Source organism: Oncorhynchus masou, unplaced genomic scaffold (genome assembly GCF_036934945.1).
Source record: "Oncorhynchus masou masou isolate Uvic2021 unplaced genomic scaffold, UVic_Omas_1.1 unplaced_scaffold_1020, whole genome shotgun sequence".
In the NCBI taxonomy this organism is placed as follows: domain Eukaryota; kingdom Metazoa; phylum Chordata; class Actinopteri; order Salmoniformes; family Salmonidae; genus Oncorhynchus; species Oncorhynchus masou.
The window spans coordinates 27,501-53,025 of NW_026999886.1; the positions used below are offsets into that span (position 1 = coordinate 27,501).

General features: G+C 45.0%; 1 protein-coding gene across 1 annotated transcript in view; it reads left to right on the top strand.

Annotated features, from left to right (window-relative positions):
- LOC135528688 (serine/threonine-protein kinase Nek11-like) overlaps positions 1-23,454 on the top strand; it is a 44,959-nt gene extending 21,505 nt beyond the window's left edge. The window contains exons 5-7 of the mRNA XM_064957799.1: positions 7,389-7,449; positions 14,320-14,416; positions 23,147-23,454. Of these exons, the coding sequence (XP_064813871.1) occupies positions 7,389-7,449; positions 14,320-14,416; positions 23,147-23,384 (396 nt within the window). The 3' untranslated portion in view covers positions 23,385-23,454. The remainder of the gene's footprint in view (positions 1-7,388; positions 7,450-14,319; positions 14,417-23,146) is intronic.
- The last annotated feature ends 2,071 nt before the right edge of the window (positions 23,455-25,525 follow it).

The window sequence follows — 25,525 nt, forward strand, 5'->3', positions numbered from 1 at the left end:
AGCTAACAAATTCTTGCTTTGCGTTTACCTCTTTAATTTAGAAGACACTGTTGCTGATCTACACCATCAATGGTATTATCAGGCTGTATAGCTAATTACGCATTTAATTACACATTTAAATTACACATCTAATTACACATTTATTAGCTAGCTAGTGATTGCGGCTAACAAGATTTAGGAACAACTTGCTAAGAAAAGACGAACTAGCTGTTTGCAGATGTAAGAAACACAAGCTAATAGTGTAATTATAGAATGCTAGTAGATTTATATTAAGAAGCAAAGTGACAACTGCATCATTGTTGTCAACATTGTTGCATTTGCTGCATTGACCATGCAGACTGTATGTGTCTCCTGGATGAGGAAAAACAAATGCGCTCCTTGAGTGGCAGGGGGCGGGGCTAGGTCTGTGTGGAAAGCATTGTGGAGAGGCATGACTCAAGTAGCGAAGTAAACTATAAAAATGGACGTTACACACTGTGTTTAACATTTAACAAACCAAACATTGAAATCCCGTTCTAGAATCCCAAGCCGGTCCCTGCATCAATACCGGTATATCGTAGAATACGGTACAGCACCCAGTCCTACCTTGGTAAAGTAAAAACCCAAGCCGGTCCCTGCATCAATACCGGTATATCGTAGAATATGGTACAGCACCCAGTCCTACCTTGGTAAAGTAAAAACCCAAGCCGGTCCCTGCATCAATACCGGTATATGGTAGAATACGGTACAGCACCCAGTCCTACCTTGGTAAAGTAAAAACCCAAGCCAGTCCCTGCATCAATACCGGTATATGGTAGAATACGGTGTAGCACCCAGTCCTACCTTGGTAAAGTAAAAACCCAAGCTGGTCCCAGCATCAATACCGGTATATCGTAGAATACGGTACAGCACCCAGTCCTACCTTGGTAAAGTAAAAACCCAAGCTGGTCCCTGCATCAATACCGGTATATCGTAGAATACGGTGTAGCACCCAGTCCTACCTTGGTAAAGTAAAAACCCAAGCCGGTCCCTGCATCAATACCGGTATATGGTAGAATACGGTACAGCACCCAGTCCTACCTTGGTAAAGTAAAAACCCAAGCCGGTCCCTGCATCAATACCGGTATATGGTAGAATACGGTGTAGCACCCAGTCCTACCTTGGTAAAGTAAAAACCCAAGCCGGTCCCTGCATCAATACCGGTATATGGTAGAATACAGTGTAGCACCCAGTCCTACCTTGGTAAAGTAAAAACCCAAGCCGGTCCCTGCATCAATACCGGTATATGGTAGAATACGGTGTAACACCCAGTCCTACCTTGGTAAAGTAAAAACCCAAGCCGGTCCCTGCATCAATACCAGTATATCGTAGAATACGGTACAGCACCCAGTCCTACCTTGGTAAAGTAAAAACCCAAGCTGGTCCCTGCATCAATACCGGTATATGGTAGAATACGGTACAGCACCCAGTCCTACCTTGGTAAAGTAAAAACCCAAGCTGGTCCCTGCATCAATACCGGTATATGGTAGAATACGGTACAGCACCCAGTCCTACCTTGGTAAAGTAAAAACCCAAGCCGGTCCCTGCATCAATACCGGTATATGGCAGAATACGGTACAGCACCCAGTCCTACCTTGGTAAAGTAAAAACCCAAGCCGGTCCCTGCATCAATACCGGTATATGGTAGAATACGGTACAGCACCCAGTCCTACCTTGGTAAAGTTAAAACCCAAGCCGGTCCCTGCATCAATACCGGTATATGGTAGAATACGGTAAAGCACCCAGTCCTACCTTGGTAAAGTAAAAACCCAAGCCAGTCCCTGCATCAATACCGGTATATTGCAAAAAACTGTAAACCGCCCAACCCTAGACTGAGATAAGGGTTTGGAGTTGTGCTTTGACTTAATTCTCCGTACCCGGCCAATGACTATAATGGTGATTCTGATCTAACCATTAATGAATACATTGTTGTGCCCCTGGCCTGAGATGATGGAGGTTCAATATGTACCTAGATGTAGAAGGCCAATGACCTTCTTAGGGCTAGGCCCCTTTTTTCTCCACTTCCGGTCTGAATGACGTGCCCAAAGTAAACTGCCTGTAGTTCAGGCCCTGAAGCCAGGATATGCATATAATTGGAAAGAAAACACTTTGAAGTTTGTAGAAATGTTAAAATAATTTAGGAGAATATAACACAATAGATATGGTAGAAGAAAAACCAAGCTGACTTTTTTTGAGAGAGAGAACATCCTCTTAGAAATGCAAGAGAAAGGTCATATTGAAAATTAGCTCCCTGGATGCAATTCCTATGGCTTCCACAGGGTGTCAGCAGTCTATGTTCAAGGTTTCAGGCGTGTAACTTCAAAAACGAATAAGAAATATCAGTTTTAGTAGAGGGACAGTCTTGGAAATTCATGTTTGCGCGCGCTATGAAGACATTGCGCACCTGCTACAATCAGTTTCCTATTGAACATACTTCTTTCCGAAATAAATATTATAGTTTGATGACATTTTAGGTTGTCTGAGGAGTAAATAGAAATGTATTTTGACTTGTTGAAACAAAGTTTGGGGGTAGATTTTCAGATTCCTTTCTCTGCAAGTTGATTACTCAAATCGATGGCGCCAACTAAAAGGACTTTTAGGGATATAAAGAAGGATTTTATCTAACAAAGCAACACTACATGTTATATAGCTGGGACCCTTTGGATGAAAAAGTAGGGCGCCGTCCTCAAACTATCCCATGGCATGTTCTCACTGTAATAGCTACTGTCAATCAGACAGTGCAGTTAGATTAACAAGAATGTAACCTTTCTGCCAATATAAGACACTTATATGTACATAAATGTTTAAAATCCATAATATTTATGACTATTTATTTGAATTGCGTGCTCTCCAGTTTCACAGCAATTTGGGACACCTGCAATATGCTTTGTGGACTTCACTAGACAGAGGTTGCTCTCCAGATTTGTGATAAAACAAAGGTGTGGTTGAATCTATTCTGCCACTGTGTCTTCTTGTTGTCTCGGCCTTTAGGCCTGTATATCACTGTGGCAAGGCCTGTGTATCACTGTGGCAAGGCCTGTGTATCACTGTGGCAAGGCCTGTGTATCACTGTGGCAAGGCCTGTGTATCACTGTGGTAAGGCATGTGTATCACTGTGGTAAGGCATGTGTATCACTGTGGCAAGGCATGTGTATCACTGTGGCAAGGCCTGTGTATCACTGTGGCAAGGCATGTGTATCACTGTGGCAAGGCCTGTGTATCACTGTGGCAAGGCATGTGTATCACTGTGGCAAGGCATGTGTATCACTGTGGCAAGGCATGTGTATCACTGTGGTAAGGCATGTGTATCACTGTGGCAAGGCCTGTGTATCACTGTGGCAAGGCATGTGTATCACTGTGGCAAGGCATGTGTATCACTGTGGTAAGGCATGTGTATCACTGTGGCAAGGCATGTGTATCACTGTGGCAAGGCATGTGTATCACTGTGGTAAGGCATGTGTATCACTGTGGCAAGGCCTGTGTATCACTGTGGCAAGGCCTGTGTATCACTGTGGCAAGGCATGTGTATCACTGTGGTAAGGCCTGTGTATCACTGTGGCAAGGCATGTGAACTAGCAGGTTATAGAGCAAACAATGCAATTATCACAACACGTAGGTTGTAATATGGATCTTTTTGAGAGTGTGGGCTTCCCCAGTGATTTTACCCATGCACCACTACTGCCACTGAGTCACGGTATTCTCCTCATATTCTGCGCTCTGTAAGCCTGCATGAATGGTGCTGATGCATTGCTGGTACCCAACTCACTAACGGGTGTCAGGTTGCTAATGAATGGTCTGGTACTCAGCGCTCTATTGTCCCTCTAATCACTCTGATATCATTGCAAATTAAATCAAAATCACATCACATTAAACACTTCATGATTTGAATTTGTATAATCTGAATGATGAGAATAAATGCTGATGGGATTTAGAGGGCCCGTTTTGAAATGGATGCGGGGCTTTCCCAGCTGGACACAATTCATTTTTAAAACATTCATCTGGTCCACACCAGGTCCGGTCCGATCCGAGTGAGGGAAGTAGTATCATTTTTTTTGTACTTTATTAACCAGAGCAGAGGAAGGGAGACAAACAAAGCATGGTGCTAGGGAGCAGGGGAGAGGCTCTGTGGGTGTGTTTGTGTGTGCAATGTGAGTGACATGGGAGCTGGCACAGAAATACAGAGAGACACAGAGACAGAGAGACACAGAGAGAGAGAGACACAGAGACACAGAGAGAGACACAGAGACACACAGAGACACAGAGAGAGAGAGACGCAGAGAGAGAGAGACGCAGAGAGAGAGAGACACAGAGAGAGACAAAGACACAGAGAGAGACAGAGACACAGAGAGAGACAGAGAGAGACACACAGAGAGAGACGCAGAGAGAGAGAGAGACACAGAGAGAGACAGAGACACAGAGAGAGACGCAGAGAGAGAGAGAGACACAGAGAGAGACACAGAGACACACAGAGACAGAGAGAGAGAGACGCAGAGAGAGAGAGACAGAGAGAGACAGAGACACAGAGAGAGACAGAGACACAGAGAGAGACAGAGACACAGAGAGAGACAGAGACACAGAGAGAGACAGAGACACAGAGAGAGACAGAGAGAGACACACAGAGAGAGACGCAGAGAGAGAGAGACACACAGAGAGAGAGACAGAGACACAGAGAGAGACGCAGAGAGAGAGAGAGACACAGAGAGAGACACACAGAGACACAGAGACACAGAGAGAGACAGAGACACAGAGAGAGACGCAGAGAGAGAGAGAGACACAGAGAGAGACAGAGACACAGAGAGAGACAGAGAGATGGCAAGTACTGTTAACTCGCGCTAGTAGATTAACTTCTTGCTAGTTATTTATCATCCCATCTGATTACATAATACCTGTCTTGACTGCATCAAACCAAGAGAAGCTAGTTCATTCTTAATTTAGTTACGCAATGATTTTCATTCAGCATTCTACCCCCCCCCAGAGAAAAAATATATTCCCTCTTTCCCCCGACACACACACGAGGGGATATTTCAGGGCTGCAACCCAATCTCTTCCAACTGCACCATGAGAGAAGGAAGGCCAAGCTAGATTAAAACTATTTGTCACTGTTGGGAGAAAGGTAGAAAAGAACAAAGCGGCCAAATAAAAAAGAAGAATTCAGCTTTGGGAGTTGGTAAATGAGTGTGTTGCTAGAGATAAGTATGTGTCGTGGAAATGTCCTGTATTACCAAATCATGAGAGAGCAAACCACAAACCACACACAAGTCAGAGTTATATCATAAAGTCCATATTTAATTATATGAGCTTCACCATAGCCCTGTTTGACTCTCAGATCAATTCAGTGTCTATAAATGAATTCTCTGAGAGTGCTTACAAAACAATTCTTAGTATCATTTATAGCTAAGACACACCCCTCTCAACTCACATGACAAATAGCAGATCTTAGGAACATTACAAAGGAAGACTTTACTTGAGAGAGGAGTATCCCATAGCCAGACAGCATAAGCTATAAATTATCGTTCAGTTTGCTCTCCTAAAATGAGGTTCTACTTCTCGTTCTTGGTACAACATAGTACCAAAACATTACCTCATCCAATGGCATATATCAATTGTCAATTCTAGATACATCAAAAATACAACCCCTCCTGGACAAGCTCACGGAGAGGTGTGACTGGCACACAGACATTGTGGAGCCAACTAACTGGTCCCCTTTAATCACGCCATCCCTTCACATGGTTTAGGAATAGTTACAGACACATTGACAGATAAGACTAACCTGACTTCTCCCCTCTCTGGGCCCCAAGTAACTGGTCCCCTTTAATCCCGCCATCCCTTCACATGGTTTAGGAATAGTTACAGACTCATTCACAGATAAGACTAACCTGACTTCTCCCCTCTCTGGGCCCCAAGTAACTGGTCCCCTTTAATCCCGCCATCCCTTCACATGGTTTAGGAATAGTTACAGACACATTCACAGATAAGACTAACCTGACTTCTCCCCTCTCTGGGCCCCAAGTAACTGGTCCCCTTTAATCACGCCATCCCTTCACATGGTTTAGGAATAGTTACAGACACATCCACAGATAAGACTAACCTGACCTCTCCTCTCTCTGGACCTCAAGTAACTGGTCCCCTTTAATCACGCCATCCCTTCACATGGTTTAGGAATAGTTTCAGACACATTCACAGATAAGACTAACCTGACCTCTCCTCTCTCTGGGCCCCAAGTAACTGAGCCCTGGCAGAGAAGGGAGAACTGCACACTGCCAACAGTATCATCCAAAAAGAAGGCATCCTAATGACAAGTATCTCACATCAGCATTATTATGTCAATTAAACATCTTATTTATCAATGTTACCTAACTAATTGTGATTCTGCTACCACACATGGCAGGTAGTTGGATGTAGCCTTTCAGCTGTGGTGGTGTCCGAGTGAATCCAGTGGAGGAGAAACGGTTTAGACGAGTTCTCTCTTCACCATGCACTCCCTGCTTGTACAGGTTTGTCCTCCTAGATGAAGACACATTTCCCACAGATTCATTAGTTGTATAGTAGGGCACTGCACGCTTCACCTCACCTCTGAGATGGTGCCAGTGTGGCTTCATCCAAACACTCACTCATTTTCTCCAGCTCCTTGTAGCTTGCGCTGCGACATTTGTCTCTCCACGCCATCCTGTTGGGTGACAGTAACGCAGGGTAACGGGGGTGACTCCGTCTTTCCCCTCCTTTGTCATATGGATGTGGCACACAGCACAATGCTGTACCCAGGAGAGTCCAGCCAGGGTCTAACACACACTGAGGCTATGCAGCAGCTGCTGTTTCCTGGCCCTTGGAGCCTCATCAATGGAGACATTGTCATGTGACGCCACGGAGAGGAGCTCCTTCTGACAATCTGACAGCTGAAAGATGTCTCATGGCTGATGTTTGCATTTCTCCTCAGCAGCGGTGCCGTGGTGGTGTGGTGCCCTGGGGGCCACGGAGAGAGGGGGATGCTGGGATGTGGGGTCTATACAGACAGTGTGATTGGCTGTTGCTGTCTGTAGGGGGAAGGGATCGGAACCCCTACCTGACATATCTGACAGGGTCGGGGAATCCCTGAGAGAGCTGCTGTGTGCTTGTTGTTGTTGTGCGGCTCAGCTCACTGACCTCCATCTCCTGAGATCCACTACCTCTCTGTGTGTAGTTGGACTGTTTGGACACCTGCTCAAGTGATTCTCTAGGTTTGTTTTATACCGGTGAAACATACTCAGGATACTCCAGCACGTGTATTATGATGACCGTTTGACCCTGTCATTTACATCAAAATGCCAAGTTAAACAGCTGTAAATATAATAAACGATAACTGAGTGTGAACTCTGACCTTTGTTGTTCCTCAGGACAGCGACCTGGAGGCCATGATGCGACACATGGAGCAGGTTCTGGAAGGAGAGCTCAGCGGTAAGTTAGAACACACCACGCAGGGGGTCGATGGACTTGTCCTAACGGTAGCAGAGAGGTGAGAAACCAGGTTACAAGTGCTCTGCAGTGGTAATTGATGTAGCTGCAGCCTACCAATGTTAAGGATATTGATGTGTTTCCACACTGTGAACAAACTCCTACATTAACTGTACTGGAAGGCCTGTGGTGGGCTGAGAGCATGTCTGGTTGGAGCATTGATCAGGTCTTTCACTGTGCTGCTGTTTACCGGGGCTAGAGTAGCTATATCTGATGTGCTTACCTTCGAATGGATGTCTGGATAGGGCTGGGATGTTTTCCCTGCGTTACATCCTCTCTATACCTTATTAGGCTTCTTCCTCCTGACGTGTTGAACACGTTGATGTTGTGTGTTCTATAGGTAGGTGTAAATCCTCCTCTCTCACCGTCCAGCATGCTCACCACAACACCATTCAATGCATTTCCTGTCAAGCTCCCTTCTTTCTAAACAAGTCAAAAAAGCACTTATTTTGCCTCTATTTTCAAGTTCTCCATTTGATATTTGAAGAAATTGCTCAAGTTACTCCTGTCCTGTCACTAACAACAGACAGACTAGTTACTCCTGTGTGTCCAAGCACTAGATTACTGTCTGTTCTGTCACTAACAACAGACAGACTAGTTACTCCTGTGTGTCCAAGCACTAGATTACTGTCTGTTCTGTCACTAACAACAGACAGACTAGTTACTCCTGTGTGTCCAAGCACTAGATTACTGTCTGTTCTGTCACTAACAACAGACAGACTAGTTACTCCTGTGTGTCCAAGCACTAGATTACTGTCTGTTCTGTCACTAACAACAGACAGACTAGTTACTCCTGTGTGTCCAAGCACTAGATTACTGTCTGTTCTGTCACTAACAACAGACAGACTAGTTACTCCTGTGTGTCCAAGCACTAGATTACTGTCTGTTCTGTCACTAACAACAGACAGACTAGTTACTCCTGTGTGTCCAAGCACTAGATTACTGTCTGTTCTGTCACTAACAACAGACAGACTAGTTACTCCTGTGTGTCCAAGCACTAGATTACTGTCTGTTCTGTCACTAACAACAGACAGACTAGTTACTCCTGTGTGTCCAAGCACTAGATTACTGTCTGTTCTGTCACTAACAACAGACAGACTAGTTACTCCTGTGTGTCCAAGCACTAGATTACTGTCTGTTCTGTCACTAACAACAGACAGACTAGTTACTCCTGTGTGTCCAAGCACTAGATTACTGTCTGTTCTGTCACTAACAACAGACAGACTAGTTACTCCTGTGTGTCCAAGCACTAGATTACTGTCTGTTCTGTCACTAACAACAGACAGACTAGTTACTCCTGTGTGTCCAAGCACTAGATTACTGTCTGTTCTGTCACTAACAACAGACAGACTAGTTACTCCTGTGTGTCCACGCACTAGATTACTGTCTGTTCTGTCACTAACAACAGACAGACTAGTTACTCCTGTGTGTCCAAGCACTAGATTACTGTCTGTTCTGTCACTAACAACAGACAGACTAGTTACTCCTGTGTGTCCAAGCACTAGATTACTGTCTGTTCTGTCACTAACAACAGACAGACTAGTTACTCCTGTGTGTCCAAGCACTAGATTACTGTCTGTTCTGTCACTAACAACAGACAGACTAGTTACTCCTGTGTGTCCAAGCACTAGATTACTGTCTGTTCTGTCACTAACAACAGACAGACTAGTTACTCCTGTGTGTCCAAGCACTAGGAAAACTAGCTAAAAAAACAGCTAAAAACAAGCAAAAATGCCAGTATATTCAGCTGTACTCAGTTGATATTCTAATGGTGAATATTATACCACGGATATGGCAAACATGTATTTTTACTGTTCTAATTACATTGGTAACTAGTTTATAATAGCAATAAGGCACCTTGGGGGATTGTAGTATATGGCCAATATACCAATGTTAAGGGCTGTGTCCAGGCACTCTGCTTTGCGTCGTGTGTAAGAACAGCAACAGACATGGTATATTGGCCATATACCACACCCCTCTGGCCTTATTGCTTAACTGTTGCTGTCCTCTTAGGTTGATGTGTTCGTTTGCATATTTTGGGCTCTGACAGGTGGGTGTTCTCTCTAACAGGTTGTGCTGAAGCTCTATGCTCTATGTATCCCTCCATGGTGTTTACTTAAACAGGGAAGGGAGTGGAGAGCAACAGTGGTCTGGTGGAATAGAAAGGAAAGGAAGGAATGCCTGTTTAATCCACAGAGAATGGAAAGGAATGCATGTTTAATCTACAGAGAATGGAAAGGAATGCCTGTTTAATCCACAGAGAATGGAAAGGAATGCCTGTTTAATCCACAGAGAGTGGAAAGGAATGCATGTCTAATCCACAGAGAATGGAAAGGAATGCATGTTTAATCCACAGAGAATGGAAAGGAATGCATGTTTAATCCACAGAGAATGGAAAGGAATGCCTGTTTAATCCACAGAGAATGGAAAGGAATGCCTGTTTAATCCACAGAGAATGGAAAGGAATGCCTGTTTAATCCACAGAGAGTGGAAAGGAATGCATGTCTAATCCACAGAGAATGGAAAGGAATGCATGTTTAATCCACAGAGAATGGAAAGGAATGCATGTTTAATCCACAGAGAGTGGAAAGGAATGCATGTCTAATCCACAGAGAATGGAAAGGAATGCATGTTTAATCCACAGAGAGTGGAAAGGAATGCATGTATAATCCAGAGAGAATGGAAAGGAATGCATGTTTAATCCACAGAGAATGGAAAGGAATGCCGGTTTAATCCACAGAGAATGGAAAGGAATGTCTGTTTAATCCACAAAGAATGGAAAGGAATGCCTGTTTAATCCACAGAGAATGGAAAGGAATGCCTGTTTAATCCACAGTGAATGGAAAGGAATGCCTGTTTAATCCACAGAGAATGGAAAGGAATGTATGTTTAATCCACAAAGAATGGAAATGAATGCGTGTTTAATCCACAGAGAATGGAAAGGAATGCATGTTTAATCCACAGAGAGTGGAAAGGAATGCATGTTTAATCCACAGAGAGTGGAAAGGAATGCATGTTTAATCCACAGAGAATGGAAAGGAATGCATGTTTAATCCACAGAGAATGGAAAGGAATGCATGTTTAATCCACAGAGAATGGAAAGGAATGCCTGTTTAATCCACAGAGAGTGGAAAGGAATGCATGTTTAATCCAGAGAGTGGAAAGGAATGCATGTTTAATCCACAGAGAATGGAAAGGAATGCATGTTTAATCCACAGAGAATGGAAAGGAATGCCTGTTTAATCCACAGAGAATGGAAAGGAATGCCTGTTTAATCCACAGAGAATGGAAAGGAATGCCTGTTTAATCCACAGAGAATGGAAAGGAATGCCTGTTTAATCCACAGAGAATGGAAAGGAATGCCTGTTTAATCCACAGAGAATGGAAAGGAATGCATGTTTAATCCACAGAGAATGAAAGGAATGCATGTTTAATCCACAGAGAATGGAAAGGAATGCCTGTTTAATCCACAGAGAATGGAAAGGAATGCATGTTTAATCCACAGAGAATGAAAGGAATGCATGTTTAATCCACAGAGAATGGAAAGGCATGCATGTTTAATCCACAGAGAATGGAAAGGAATGCCTGTTTAATCCACAGAGAATGGAAAGGAATGCCTGTTTAATCCACAGAGAATGGAAAGGAATGCATGTTTAATCCACAGAGAATGAAAGGAATGCATGTTTAATCCACAGAGAATGGAAAGGAATGCCTGTTTAATCCACAGAGAATGGAAAGGAATGCATGTTTAATCCACAGAGAGTGGAAAGGAATGCATGTTTAATCCACAGAGAGTGGAAAGGAATGCATGTTTAATCCACAGAGAATGGAAAAGAATGCATGTTTAATCCACAGAGAATGGAAAGGAATGCATGTTTAATCCACAGAGAATGGAAAGGAATGCCTGTTTAATCCACAGAGAGTGGAAAGGAATGCATGTTTAATCCAGAGAGTGGAAAGGAATGCATGTTTAATCCACAGAGAATGGAAAGGAATGCATGTTTAATCCACAGAGAATGGAAAGGAATGCCTGTTTAATCCACAGAGAATGGAAAGGAATGCCTGTTTAATCCACAGAGTGGAAAGGAATGCATGTTTAATCCACAGAGAATGGAAAGGAATGCATGTTTAATCCACAGAGAATGGAAAGGAATGCCTGTTTAATCCACAGAGAATGGAAAGGAATGCCTGTTTAATCCACAGAGAATGGAAAGGAATGCCTGTTTAATCCACAGAGAATGGAAAGGAATGCCTGTTTAATCCACAGAGAATGGAAAGGAATGCCTGTTTAATCCACAGAGAATGGAAAGGAATGCATGTTTAATCCACAGAGAATGAAAGGAATGCATGTTTAATCCACAGAGAATGGAAAGGCATGCATGTTTAATCCACAGAGAATGGAAAGGAATGCCTGTTTAATCCACAGAGAGTGGAAAGGAATGCATGTTTAATCCAGAGAGTGGAAAGGAATGCATGTTTAATCCACAGAGAATGGAAAGGAATGCATGTTTAATCCACAGAGAATGGAAAGGAATGCCTGTTTAATCCACAGAGAATGGAAAGGAATGTCTGTTTAATCCACAGAGAATGGAAAGGAATGCATGTTTAATCCACAGAGAATGGAAAGGAAAGCATGTTTAATCCACAGAGAGTGGAAAGGAATGCATGTTCAATCCACAGAGAGTGGAAAGGAATGCATGTTTAATCCACAGAGAATGGAAAGGAATGCATGTTTAATCCACAGAGAGTGGAAAGGAATGCATGTTCAATCCACAGAGAGTGGAAAGGAATGCATGTTTAATCCACAGAGAATGGAAAGGAATGCATGTTTAATCCACAGAGAATGGAAAGGAATGCCTGTTTAATCCACAGAGAATGGAAAGGAATGCCTGTTTAATCCACAGAGAATGGAAAGGAATGCATGTTTAATCCACAGAGAATGGAAAGGAATGCATGTTTAATCCACAGAGAATGGAAAGGAATGCCTGTTTAATCCACAGAGAATGGAAAGGAATGCCTGTTTAATCCACAGAGAGTGGAAAGGAATGCATGTTTAATCCACAGAGAATGGAAAGGAATGCCTGTTTAATCCACAGAGAGTGGAAAGGAATGCATGTTTAATCCACAGAGAATGGAAAGGAATTCCTGTTTAATCCACAGAGAGTGGAATAGAATGCCTGTTTAATCCACAGAGAGTGGAAAGGAATGCCTGTTTAATCCACAGAGAATGGAAAGGAATGCCTGTTTAATCCACAGAGAGTGGAAAGGAATGCCTGTTTAATCCACAGATAATGGAAAGGAATGCATGTTTAATCCACAGAGAGTGGAAAGGAATGCATGTATAATCCAGAGAGAATGGAAAGGAATGCATGTTTAATCCACAGAGAGTGGAAAGGAATGCCTGTTTAATCCACAGAGAATGGAAAGGAATGCATGTTTATCCATGTATTCTATCCCTCTCACGTACTTCTCTCTTCTTACAAATAATGATTTACTCTGATTCACACACACACACTCCATCTCCCGTGTCACTCACAACGTACACACACACACACACACACACACACACACACACACACACACACACACACACACACACACACACACACACACACACACACACACACACACACACACACACACACACACACACACACTCACACACTCTTAGCTGGCCCAGTGAACCGTGGAACCTCATGTCAGATGCTGGCAGCTCCTAGACACCTCCTCTCTGCCTGCTCACCTGTGGTGAAGCTCTACTCTCAGCAGCTGCTTTTATTTAATATTGGCCTAGATGAGTCTGGAAACATACAGTGAGAAACTTTCTTCCAACCCACTGTGGAAGTGCCGCAGTAAGTGCTTCCTTGACAATGATTTCAAACTTTCATGTAAATAACGAAGAGAATAACCACACACCCAAAACTGGTTAGTGAAGGTGCTGGAGGCATGCTCAGATGAATCTCGACTGAACGAAAGCTCAGCTACTATTAAAATACATTTGCATCTGACCGGAAGTGTGCCAGGACCTTTTCCTGTTTTTCCAGTACAAACAATGAAACAAAATGCTAAATAAATCAAGTTACTACTTTACCTGAATGTAAATGAGTTGTGTATTTCTCTAAAAGTGACCATGTGTTGTGTTGATGTCTTCTTCTCTCACCTATCACTCTGTTTTAGGTTAAAGACGCTGGCTGGGACATCTACAGCTCTCTCTCTCTCTCTCTCTGCCTCTCTCTCTCTCTCTGCCTCTCTCTCTCTCTCTCTCTCTCTGTGGGTGGGTGGATGTGTAATTTATTACACCAAATAAAAGATTTGAATGCACTTCCTCTGCTCTCTTTACATAAATCTACTTTTTAATAACTCAAAACAACCCAAGCTAAATGGCAATGGTACCAACAACTCTCCCTGCACTCTGGCAGTATTTCATCTGAGTGTAGACAAGATGACACACAGCATGATTTACTGTGATTAGATAGACAAGGGCAGAGATACCATCACAATCCCATAGTCGTTGAGAACAGATGTGGTGTGTGTGGGGGGGTGCGAGGTTGTGATGGGTACTCTTCAACTAACAGAGATCATTGTTGTTTTGTTTCTATATTTTGTCACGTAGGAAGTGATTGTCACAGACCAAGGAGAATTTGCTTTGATATTATACTAAATTTGAGCATATTAAAAAAGATCAGAATATTGCTTACAAAATTATGAAATCATGTAAATACGAAAATATCAGTTTAAGCCTTTACATTTAGCTGTATTTTTAATGAATGAATTGCCCATGCGTGTCCCCAATAATCACAATTTCCTCTACAGTGGCTGAAGCAGTGCCAGAAGAGGGCCAGTGGGTCCCCATGGGGCCTCCAGTCATCAACAGCACCATGGCTGAGACAAGGATTCAGCGCATGACTGAGTGAGTAGGAGAACCTCTCCTTTCACCTTTCACCTTTCACCTTTGATTTGATTTTGATTTCTTTAAAGTGACGATAAACTCTAAAGTATTTATTAACTCTGAACAATTATGTTAATTATCTCGTGAAAAGCCTAACTTGTGATCAGAAACTATAACACTGTATATTCACTTCAGCTAAAGAGCGGGCGAACTTAATTTCCATCCCTGCACATACTGGCAACAGCAAACTTTTAAATGTTCAATACACTGAGCATTGAAGTTTTAAATGAAAGTAGGATGTATCTCACCTCCAGGCAGCGTCTGTTTCCCTGTCTGCCTGTGGCCTCTATCCATCCACCCTCTTGTTGTCCTATCCATCGATCTGTGGTGCACATCAATATGGATATCACATCAGCCTGGTGTAGCTGTGGGAGAGGGGCCCATCCCTCTGCTGTCTGCCCAGTGAGGTGGATGTGTGATAGGGTGAGAAGGGGAGTGGCAGGGCCTGACGGTGCTGCTGGCCCAGGGGCCCAAACCTCACCTCTATTCCACAACACTACTCTCCTGTACAGACAGCTCTCTGACTACGGACAGACAGACAGACAGACAGCTCTCTGGACTACAGACAAACAGACAGACAGACAGACAGACAGACAGACAGACAGACAGACAGACAGACAGACAGACAGACAGACAGACAGACAGACAGACAGACAGACAGACAGAATAAATAGGTAACTGTGAGTAATGTGAAAGATACACTTAGCAATATTGGTCACACATAGAAAAAAGCCCAAAAGTCACTGTGACCACCTTGGGTGCAATTGAAGTGATGGGGTTTGGAGTTTGGGCTAAGTGAAGTGATGGGTTTGGAGTTTGGGCTAAGTGAAGTGATGGGGTTTGGAGTTTGGGCTAAGTGAAGTGATGGGTTTGGAGTTTGGGCTAAGTGAAGTGATGGGTTTGGAGTTTGGGCTAAGTGAAGTGATGGGTTTGGAGTTTGGGCTAAGTGAAGTGATGGGTTTGGAGTTTGGGCTAAGTGAAGTGATGGGGTTTGGAGTTTGGGCTAAGTGAAGTGATGGGTTTGGAGTTTGGGCTAAGTGAAGTGATGGGTTTGGAGTTTGGGCTAAGTGAAGTGATGGGTTTGGAGTTTGGGCTAAGTGAAGTGATGGGGTTTGGAGTTTGGGCTAAGTGAAGCTGCAAGAGGCTGTTACCTGGAAAACACAGCCCCACTCGTCAAGCAGGACACATTTTTCTTTTCACACAGCGACAGTAGTATTCTGTTAAACACACACACACAGTGTGAGTTCTCAGCTCCATGCTCCCATGATGAGACTGGTGCTGGTGTATTTATAACAGAAGCCCAATTCCTGTGGGAGAGAGAATTAGACCCTGTCAGATCCCTCAGAGCTGCCGCTTCATAAAGGCCCAGAAATAAGAGGGGGGTGGAGGGGGCGAGGATGAAGGGAGGGGAAGGAGGGAGGACAGGAGAACAGGTAGCAATTTACAGCAACGGCATCTGTCACCATGGCTCTCTTGGCTCCAGGATGTTTGATTGTACCTCTCATCTAAACGCAGGCTTAAGCCCACTGTGTCTGACTCTGTGTACATGAGAACCTTTGGGAACCTGCTCAAAGCAAACCCTCCTCAATCTAATGTTCTGTTCATCATTGGAACAATCCTATTCTGGTGTTATGGGAAATGTTTATAACTATCAAGTCAATGCACTAGCATAATAAGCTAATAAAATGTTTTGCACTTTACAACAACAGATAGCTGGGTTGTCATGAGCTGCCATGGCCTGTTATGACAGAATTATGTTGTGATAGATGTTCAGTAAGAGGCCTTTATTGCGGTGAAGGGAATCCATCAGGCTCACCGTCTTAGAGTTTCTCTGTCTGTTGTTAAGTGCTGCAGAAGGGGGACATTTCTTGATTGCTGAATAGAGAGGTAAGCTTTGATGCTGATGCAAGAGTTTCTGTTGGGTTGTTTTGGTGGAGGAGGAGGAGGAGGAGGGATGCTGATTAGAGCCACTTACTGTGTGTGTTAGAGAGAGAGAGAATGAGAGAACGAGAGGGGAGAACGAGAGAGAGAACAAGAGGGAGAGAACGAGAGGGAGCGAGAGAAAGGAAGAGATACAGAGAACGGGAACAAAAGAACGGGAGAGAAAGAGAGAGAAAGAGAGTGTTTGATTGAGTGTGCATCATTGACTGACAACTCTCAGAAACACATGCACATGCACACACACCATTAGTCACATTTTTGAGGGTTGTTTACTTTCAGATATATACCACATTTATTAAACATGTACTGAGAACATGCTCATCCATAGACCTCCCCAGCTCCTCAAGAGGCTATTTAGGATTATTTTGATTGATCAAATATTTTTGTACCATTCAATATTTGGGCTCCGATTTTTGTTATTCATCATAGTCATAATCAAAATGTTGCATATTTAAATTTGTGTTTGGAAAAAACATTATCTCTGTAGAGAGGAAATAGGTCCCCACTTGTTTACAAATGTAGGAGCCAAAGTTGTGTCTCAATGTAGGGACTGTAAAGGTCAACTGAAGAGGAGGAGATGGAGGAGTGAGGAGGAGAGAGGGAGAAGGAGATGGAGGAGAGAGAGGGGGAGATGGAGATGGAGGAGCGAGGAGGAGAGAGAGAGGGAGGAGGAGATGGTGGAGAGAGGAGGAGAGAGAGAGGGAGAAGGAGATGGTGGAGAGAGGAGGAGAGAGGGGGAGAAGGAGATGGTGGAGGGAGGAGGAGCGAGGAGGAGAGAGAGGGAGAAGGAGATGTTGGAGCGAGGAGGAGAGAAAGGGAGAAGGAGATGATGGATGGAGAAGGAGATAGTGGAGAGAGGAGGAGCGAGGAGGAGAGAGAGAGGGAGATGGAGATGGTGGAGCGAGGAGGAGAGAGAGAGGGAGATGGAGATGGTGGAGAGAGGAGGAGAGAGGAGGAGACAGATGGAGGAGATAGGGAGAAGGAGATGGTGGAGCGAGGAGGAGTGCAGAGGAGAGAAGGAGAAGGAGATGGAGGAGAGAGGATGAGAGAGAGGGGGAGAAGGAGATGGAGGAGAGAGGAGGAAAGAGAGGGGGAGAAGGAGATGGAGGAGCGAGGAGGAGAGAGAGAGGGAGAAGGAGATGATGGAGAGAGGAGGAGAGAGGAGGAGAGGGAGGGAGAAGGAGATGGTGGAAAGAGGAGGAGCGTGGAGGAGAGAGGGAGAAGGAGATGGAGGAGAGAGAGGGAGAAGGAGATGGTGAAGAGAGAGAGGGAGAAGGAGGGAGAAGGAGATGGTGGAGAGAGGAGAAGAGTGAGAGGGAGAAGGAGATGGTAGAGAGAGGAGGAGCGAGGAGGAGAGAAAGGGAGAAGGAGATGGTGGAGCGAGGAGGAGAGAGATGGAGAAGGAGATGGTGGAGCGAGGAGGTGAGAGGAGGAGAGAGAGGGAGATGGAGGAGAGAGGGAGAAGGAGATGGTGGAAAGAGGAGGAGAGAGAGAGAGAGAAGGAGATGGTGGAAAGAGGAGGAGCGCAGAGGAGAGAGAGGGAGAAGGAGATGGTGGAGAGAGGAGGGGAGAGAGAGAAGGAGAAGGAGATGGTGGAGAGAGGAGGAGCGAGAGAGGGAGAAGGAGATGGTGGAGAGAGGAGGAGCGAGGAAGAGAGGGAGAAGGAGATGGTGGAGAGGGACCAAAATAATCTACTCTGTAGTAAAGATGTCTGCTATCACAGAGCCTCAAAAATGGAATTACATTATAAAGTTCCATCAATCGTAAACAATCAGATGAATTAGATTATACAGTTCCATCAATCGTAAACAATCAGATGAATTAGATTATACAGTTCCATCAATCGTAAACGATCAGATGAGTTGTGTGTATGACAACTCACGCAGGGTGTTGGTGTGTACGCAATACGCATGGCCCCTCTCCTATCATCAGTCTTACAGTGGAGACCCTGCTGACACAGTGGAGACCCTGCTGACACAGTGGAGACCCTGCTGACACAGTGGAGACCCTTTTGACACAGTGGAGACCCTGTTGACACAGTGCAGACCCTGTTGACACAGTGCAGACCCTGTTGACACAGTGGAGACCCTGTTGACACAGTGGAGACCCTGCTGACACAGTGGAGACCCTGCTGACACATTGGAGACCCTGCTGACACATTGGAGACCCTGTTGACACAGTGGAGACCCTATACAAGACACTTCTGTTAAAGAGAGAGAGGGGAGAGAGAGGGAGAGACTCTAACACTCACTAGGCTCCCTTGTGCCTCTGCAACAATACCTCAGAGAGGACTATCAATCCTCTCACAATCCTAGCTGTTTCTATCTTCTATCCGTTCCTTAGGAAGCCTCAAGCCAGAGATGACTTAGAATGGAATTATAATAATGAGACAGCATTTGCTAGGCCTGCATATTCTCTCTAAGAAAAAGACAAAGCCAAATTACACATGTATTGCTAAACTTAACTTCAGCCTTCTGAGGACACTTATAATGTTAAGAAGGATGGATAGCTCTGGAATTTCATCTGTTGCTACAGACTTATAGCCCGATCTGTCGCTACAGACTCTCTGCTGATTGAGAACCTCTCTGCTGATTGAGAACCTCTCTGCTGATTGAGGACCTCTCTGCTGATTGAGAACCTCTCTGCGGATTGAGAACCTCTCTGCTGATTGAGAACCTCTCTGCTGACTGAGGACTTCTCTGCTGATTGAGAACCTCTCTGCTGACTGAGAACCTCTCTGCTGACTGAGGACTTCTCTGCTGATTGAGAACCTCTCTGCTGATTGAGAACCTCTCTGCTGACTGAAAACCTCTCTGCTGACTGAAAACCTCTCTGCTGACTGAGGACCTCTCTGCTGATTGAGGACCTCTCTGCTGATTGAGGACCTCTCTGCTGACTGAGGACCTCTCTGTTTATTTGGGAACCACTCTGCTGATTGAGGACCTCTCTGCTGATTGAGAACCTCTCTGCTGATTGAGGACCTCTCTGCTGATTGAGGACCTCTCTGCTGATTGAGGACCTCTCTGCTGATTGAGGATCTCTCTGCTGATTGAGGACCTCTCTGCTGATTGAGGATCTCTCTGCTGATTGAGGACCTCTCTGCTGATTGAGAACCTCTCTGCTGATTGAGGACCTCTCTGCTGATTGAGAACCTCTCTGCTGATTGAGGACCTCTCTGCTGATTGTGAACCTCTCTGCTGATTGAGGACCTCTCTGCTGATTGAGAACCTCTCTGCTGATTGAGGATCTCTCTGCTGATTGAGGACCTCTCTGCTGATTGAGAACCTCTCTGCTGATTGAGGACCTCTCTGCTGATTGAGGACCTCTCTGCTGATTGAGAACCTCTCTGCTGATTGAGGATCTCTCTGCTGATTGAGGACCTCTCTGCTGATTGAGAACCTCTCTGCTGATTGAGGACCTCTCTGCTGATTGAGAACCTCTCTGCTGATTGAGAACCTCTCTGCGGATTGAGGACCTCTCTGCTGATTGATTACCTCTCTGCTGATTGAGAACCTCTCTGCTGATTGAGGACCTCTCTGCTGATTGAGGACCTCTCTGCTGATTGAGAACCTCTCTGCTGATTGAGGACCTCTCTGCTGATTGAGGACCTCTCTGCTGATTGAGGACCTCTCTGCTGATTGAGGACCTCTCTGTCGAGGACTGTGATTATTGTCCTTCAGTGTGTTTTGTATTTTTATATTCTCTTGAACTTTTTAAAGCTGTTTATTTTGTATTTTCTGGGGTATTTTCTGGTGTATAAATTGTGTATAATTGTAAGATGCAGGGTTCCCTTGAAAGAGACCTTGGTCATAATGGGACTCCCTGTTAAAATAATAAATAATGAACACAACTATGAACACACAACTGAGCTATGGACAGAAAACTCTGAACATACAGCTATGGCCAACCAAACACATGTTGTTGATCTGAAGCTTTGTCTGAGGCCCCAGGGTCATCTCCAAGATCACTATAGACAAAAATACCATATAGCCCCAAATGTGATACTACTTTTAGGTGGAAATGAATTACGCTTCTGGGCTTTCCTCTCTCCCAGACAACCCCAGAACATCCAGAAAGTCCCATCTGAGATCCAAATGGTTCATTTCTTCTGGGCTTTCCTCTCTCCCAGACAACCCCAGAACATTCAGAAAGTCCCATCTGAGATCCTAATGTTTAATTACTTCTGGGCTTTCCTCTCTCCCAGACAACCCCAGAACATCCAGAAAGTCCCATCTGAGATCCTAATGGTTTATTTCTTCTGGGCTTTCCTCTCTCCCAGACAACCCCAGAACATCCAGAAAGTCCCATCTGAGATCCTAATGGTTCATTTCTTCTGGGCTTCTCTCCCCAGACAACCCCAGAACATCCAGAATGTCCCATCTGAGATCCTAATGGTTCATTTCTTCTGGACTTTCCTCTCCCCAGACAACCCCAGAACATCCAGAAAGTCCCATCTGAGATCCTAATGGTTCATTTCTTCTGGGCTTTCCTCTCTCCCAGACAACCCCAGAACATCCAGAAAGTCCCATCTGAGATCCTAATGGTTCATTTCTTCCGGGCTTTCCTCTCTCCCAGACAACCCCAGAACATCCAGAAAGTCCCATCTGAGATCCTAATGGTTCATTTCTTCTGGACTTTCCTCTCTCCCAGACAACCCCAGAACATCCAGAAAGTCCCATCTGAGATCCTAATGGTTCATTTCTTCTGGGCTTTCCTCTCTCCCAGACAACCCCAGAACATCCAGAATGTCCCATCTGAGATCCTAATGGTTCATTTCTTCTGGACTTTCCTCTCTCCCAGACAACCCCAGAACATCCAGAAAGTCCCATCTGAGATCCTAATGGTTCATTTCTTCTGGGCTTTCCTCTCTCCCAGACAACCCCAGAACATCCAGAATGTCCCATCTGAGATCCTAATGGTTCATTTCTTCTGGACTTTCCTCTCTCCCAGACAACCCCAGAACATCCAGAAAGTCCCATCTGAGATCCTAATGGTTCATTTCTTCTGGGCTTTCCTCTCTCCCAGACAACCCCAGAACATCCAGAAAGTCCCATCTGAGATCCTAATGGTTAATTTCTTCTGGGCTTTCCTCTCTCCCAGACAACCCCAGAACATCCAGAAAGTCCCATCTGAGATCCTAATGGTTCATTTCTTCTGGACTTTCCTCTCTCCCAGACAACCCCAGAACATCCAGAAAGTCCCATCTGAGATCCTAATGGTTCATTTCTTCTGGGCTTTCCTCTCTCCCAGACAACCCCAGAACATCCAGAATGTCCCATCTGAGATCCTAATGGTTAATTTCTTCTGGACTTTCCTCTCTCCCAGACAACCCCAGAACATCCAGAAAGTCCCATCTGAGATCCTAATGGTTCATTTCTTCTGGGCTTTCCTCTCTCCCAGACAACCCCAGAACATCCAGAAAGTCCCATCTGAGATCCTAATGGTTCATTTCTTCTGGGCTTTCCTCTCTCCCAGACAACCCCAGAACATCCAGAAAGTCCCATCTGAGATCCTAATGGTTCATTTCTTCTGGGCTTTCCTCTCTCCCAGACAACCCCAGAACATCCAGAAAGTCCCATCTGAGATCCTAATGGTTCATTTCTTCTGGGATAGAGGTTTCACCAGATTTATAGACCTGATAGGACCATTATCAGATAACTGGACAAACCAAAGTACAGTAGACATTCATCTTTACATCACAATATTAACTCCAGAAATAGTATCTGGTAAAAGGCGTCCAGGGAAGACAGGAAGGATCAGTATTTTCTAAATGTCCGTTTTCTCTGACTGTGACGTCTCCAGAAAACAATGCAGTGAATCTCAACAGATCTCAATAGAGACTTGACTGTTGTCCCATGACAACCCAGTACTATGTGTTCTGGGCATTAGAAACGGTTAATTTAGTGTCTGATGTGTTGGACTGTTGGAGTTGTGTTGTCTCCTAGTGGAAGATGTGGACTTTGGTATATGATACCAGGAGTTTCTTGGGCCCACATCCTCGTCAAATTCACGAGGCCCGCCCCAATGGACCTGCTCTTTTCCTGCTGCCAGCTCCATGGCAACGGAACACCCACTGATGACAGCACACACAGACACTTAGGCAGCTTAGCACTGGCTAGTGACACTGTATGTCTCCATGTGATGAGATAACTATGTTTTTCCCATTCTATTAGACAGACAGGTATAGTAATACTCTATCTTTCACAGCACCCATTATGCATTATGTGAAAGCATACAGGAACAAATGGACTACTCTTGTTGCTAACGGGTACAAGAGTGGTCTATTTGTGGTCTTGTGTGGCTCTGTTGATAGAGCATGGAGCTTGCAATGCCAGGGTTGTGGGTAAATTCCACGGGGGAACCATACGAAAAATGTATGCACTCACTACTTTAAGCCGTTCTGGATAAGAGAGTCTGTTAAATGACTAAGATGTAAATGCCAAGTGCTGTTATTCTGTCTGAATACGTCTGTTCACATGCTTCAGCAACAATCGTCCTGGTTCTGTTCAAGATTAGCTTGAGGTTGCCCACGGTGCACACCATGCAAATGTTTAGCATGATATTTCACTGAAGTACAAGTTCAATGTAATTTCCTGCCTCCTGTAATCACATCAAATCACTCTACACAGAGAGCATGTTATGGGACCCGGGACAACATTTAAACTGTCAAAATGTCAGCCAATGTCAGGCTGATGAGCGTGATTAGTGGACAGAGTTGACACCCGGTCTCTCTCCCTGTGTCTGTCCCAGGTCAGTGTCCCGTCGGCTGGGTCTAACCGTCTTCCAGAGGGTGTATAACTACCTGAAGGGAGCCAGGGAGAGGCAGGAGGATGAGGAGAGCATCAGACAGGCCCTCAGCAGCCTGGTGGAGAGGCCCAGTGATGGCTTTGAAGTGGACCAACTACTGTACTACGAGGAGCAGCTCCAGGGAGCCAGAGAGGGAGCCAGAGAGGGAGCCAGAGAGGGAGCCAGAGAGGGAGCCAGATAGGGAGCCAGAGAGGGAGCCAGAGAGGGAGCCAGAGAGGGAGCCAGAGAGGGAGCCAGAGAGGGAGATAGAGAGGGAGCCAGAGACGGAGCCAGAGAGGGAGCCAGAGAGGGAGCCAGAGAGGGAGCCAGAGAGGGAGCCAGAGAGGGAGATAGAGAGGGAGATAGAGAGGGAGCCAGAGAGGGAGCCAGAGAGGGAGATAGAGAGGGAGCCTGGTGAAAAACATGTCTGACACTGACTAACCTGCGATCATGTTACCTATCTAAGCATTTCAGAAAGAGCACATCTTGTTGCTCTCCAGGACCAGGGTTGGTGACCTAGTAGATCAACAGAGATGACAGACATTACTTCATGATAGACCAGGGTTGGTAACCTAGTAGATCAACAGAGATGACAGACATTACCTCATGATAGACCAGGGTTGGTAACCTAGTATATCAACAGAGATGACAGACATTACTTCATGATAGACCAGGGTTGGTAACCTAGTATATCAACAGAGATGACAGACATTACTTCATGATAGACCAGGGTTGGTAACCTAGTAGATCAACAGAGATGACAGACATTACTTCATGATAGACCAGGGTTGGTAACCTAGTAGATCAACAGAGATGACAGACATTACTTCATGATAGACCAGGGTTGGTGACCTAGTAGATCAACAGAGATGACAGACATTACTTCATGATAGACCAGGGTTGGTAACCTAGTAGATCAACAAAGATGACAGACATTTACTTCATGATAGACCAGGGTTGGTAACCTAGTAGATCAACAGAGATGACAGACATTACTTCATGATTACTTTACTTCATGATAGACCAGGGTTGGTGAGCTAGTAGATCAACAGAGATGACAGACATTACTTCATGATAGACCAGGGTTGGTAACCTAGTAGATCAACAGAGATGACAGACATTACTTCATGATAGACCAGGGTTGGTGACCTAGTAGATCAACAGAGATGACAGACATTACTTCATGATAGACCAGGGTTGGTAACCTAGTAGATCAACAGAGATGACAGACATTTACTTCATGATAGACCAGGGTTGGTAACCTAGTAGATCAACAGAGATGACAGACATTACTTCATGATTACTTTACTTCATGATAGACCAGGGTTGGTGACCTAGTAGATCAACAGAGATGACAGACATTACTTCATGATTACTTTACTTCATGATAGACCAGGGTTGGTGAGCTAGTAGATCAACAGGGGAACTGCGTTAGAGCTGTCAAAAATCCGAAAGCGGTTCATTTCGTTAGCTTGATATGACAATTTATTGCAACACAAGCACCTGACTTTATAAACCGACAAATCCAATGCAGCAACGTTATAAGTTCATGCAGCAACGTTCAAACATTCAAATGCGTGATGTTCAGTTGTGTACACCTCGTTGGACAGATAGGCTATTATATAACCCCATCCAAATGAACATGAAAACTGTCAGGTATGAAGGTAAGACTCAAGGCAGGCAGGGGTCAGTAAACCAGAGGGGGGGGGGGGGTACTGGACGGCAGGCAGGCTCAGGGTCAGGGTAGGCAGGGGTCAGTAAACCAGAGGGGGGCAACGGTACCGGACGGCAGGCAGGCTCAGGGTCAGGGTAGGCAGGGGTCAGTAAACCAGAGGTGGGGCAACTGTACTGGACGGCAGGCAGGCTCAGGGTCAGGCAGAGTGGTCAGGCAGGTGGGCTCAGGGTCAGGGAGGCAGGGGTCAGTAAACCAGAGGTGGGGCAACTGTACTGGACGGCAGGCAGGCTCAGGGTCAGGCAGGTGGGCTCAGGGTCAGGGAGGTAGGGGTCAGTAAACCAGAGGTGGGGCAACTGTACTGGACGGCAGGCAGGCTCAGGGTCAGGCAGAGTGGTCAGGCAGGTGGGCTCAGAGTCGGGACAGGCAAGGGTCAAAACCAGGAGGGCGAGAAAAAGAGAGACTGGGTGTCATGTTCTGACCATAGTTCTTTCGCGTTTTCCTTGTTTTAGTATTGGTCAGGACGTGAGCTGGGTGGGCATTCTATGTTGTGTGTCTGGTTTGTCTATTTCTATGTTTGGCCTAATATAGTTCTCAATCAAAGGCAAATGTTAGTCATTGTCTCTAATTGGGAACCATATTTAGGTAACCTGTTTTGTGTTGGGATTTGT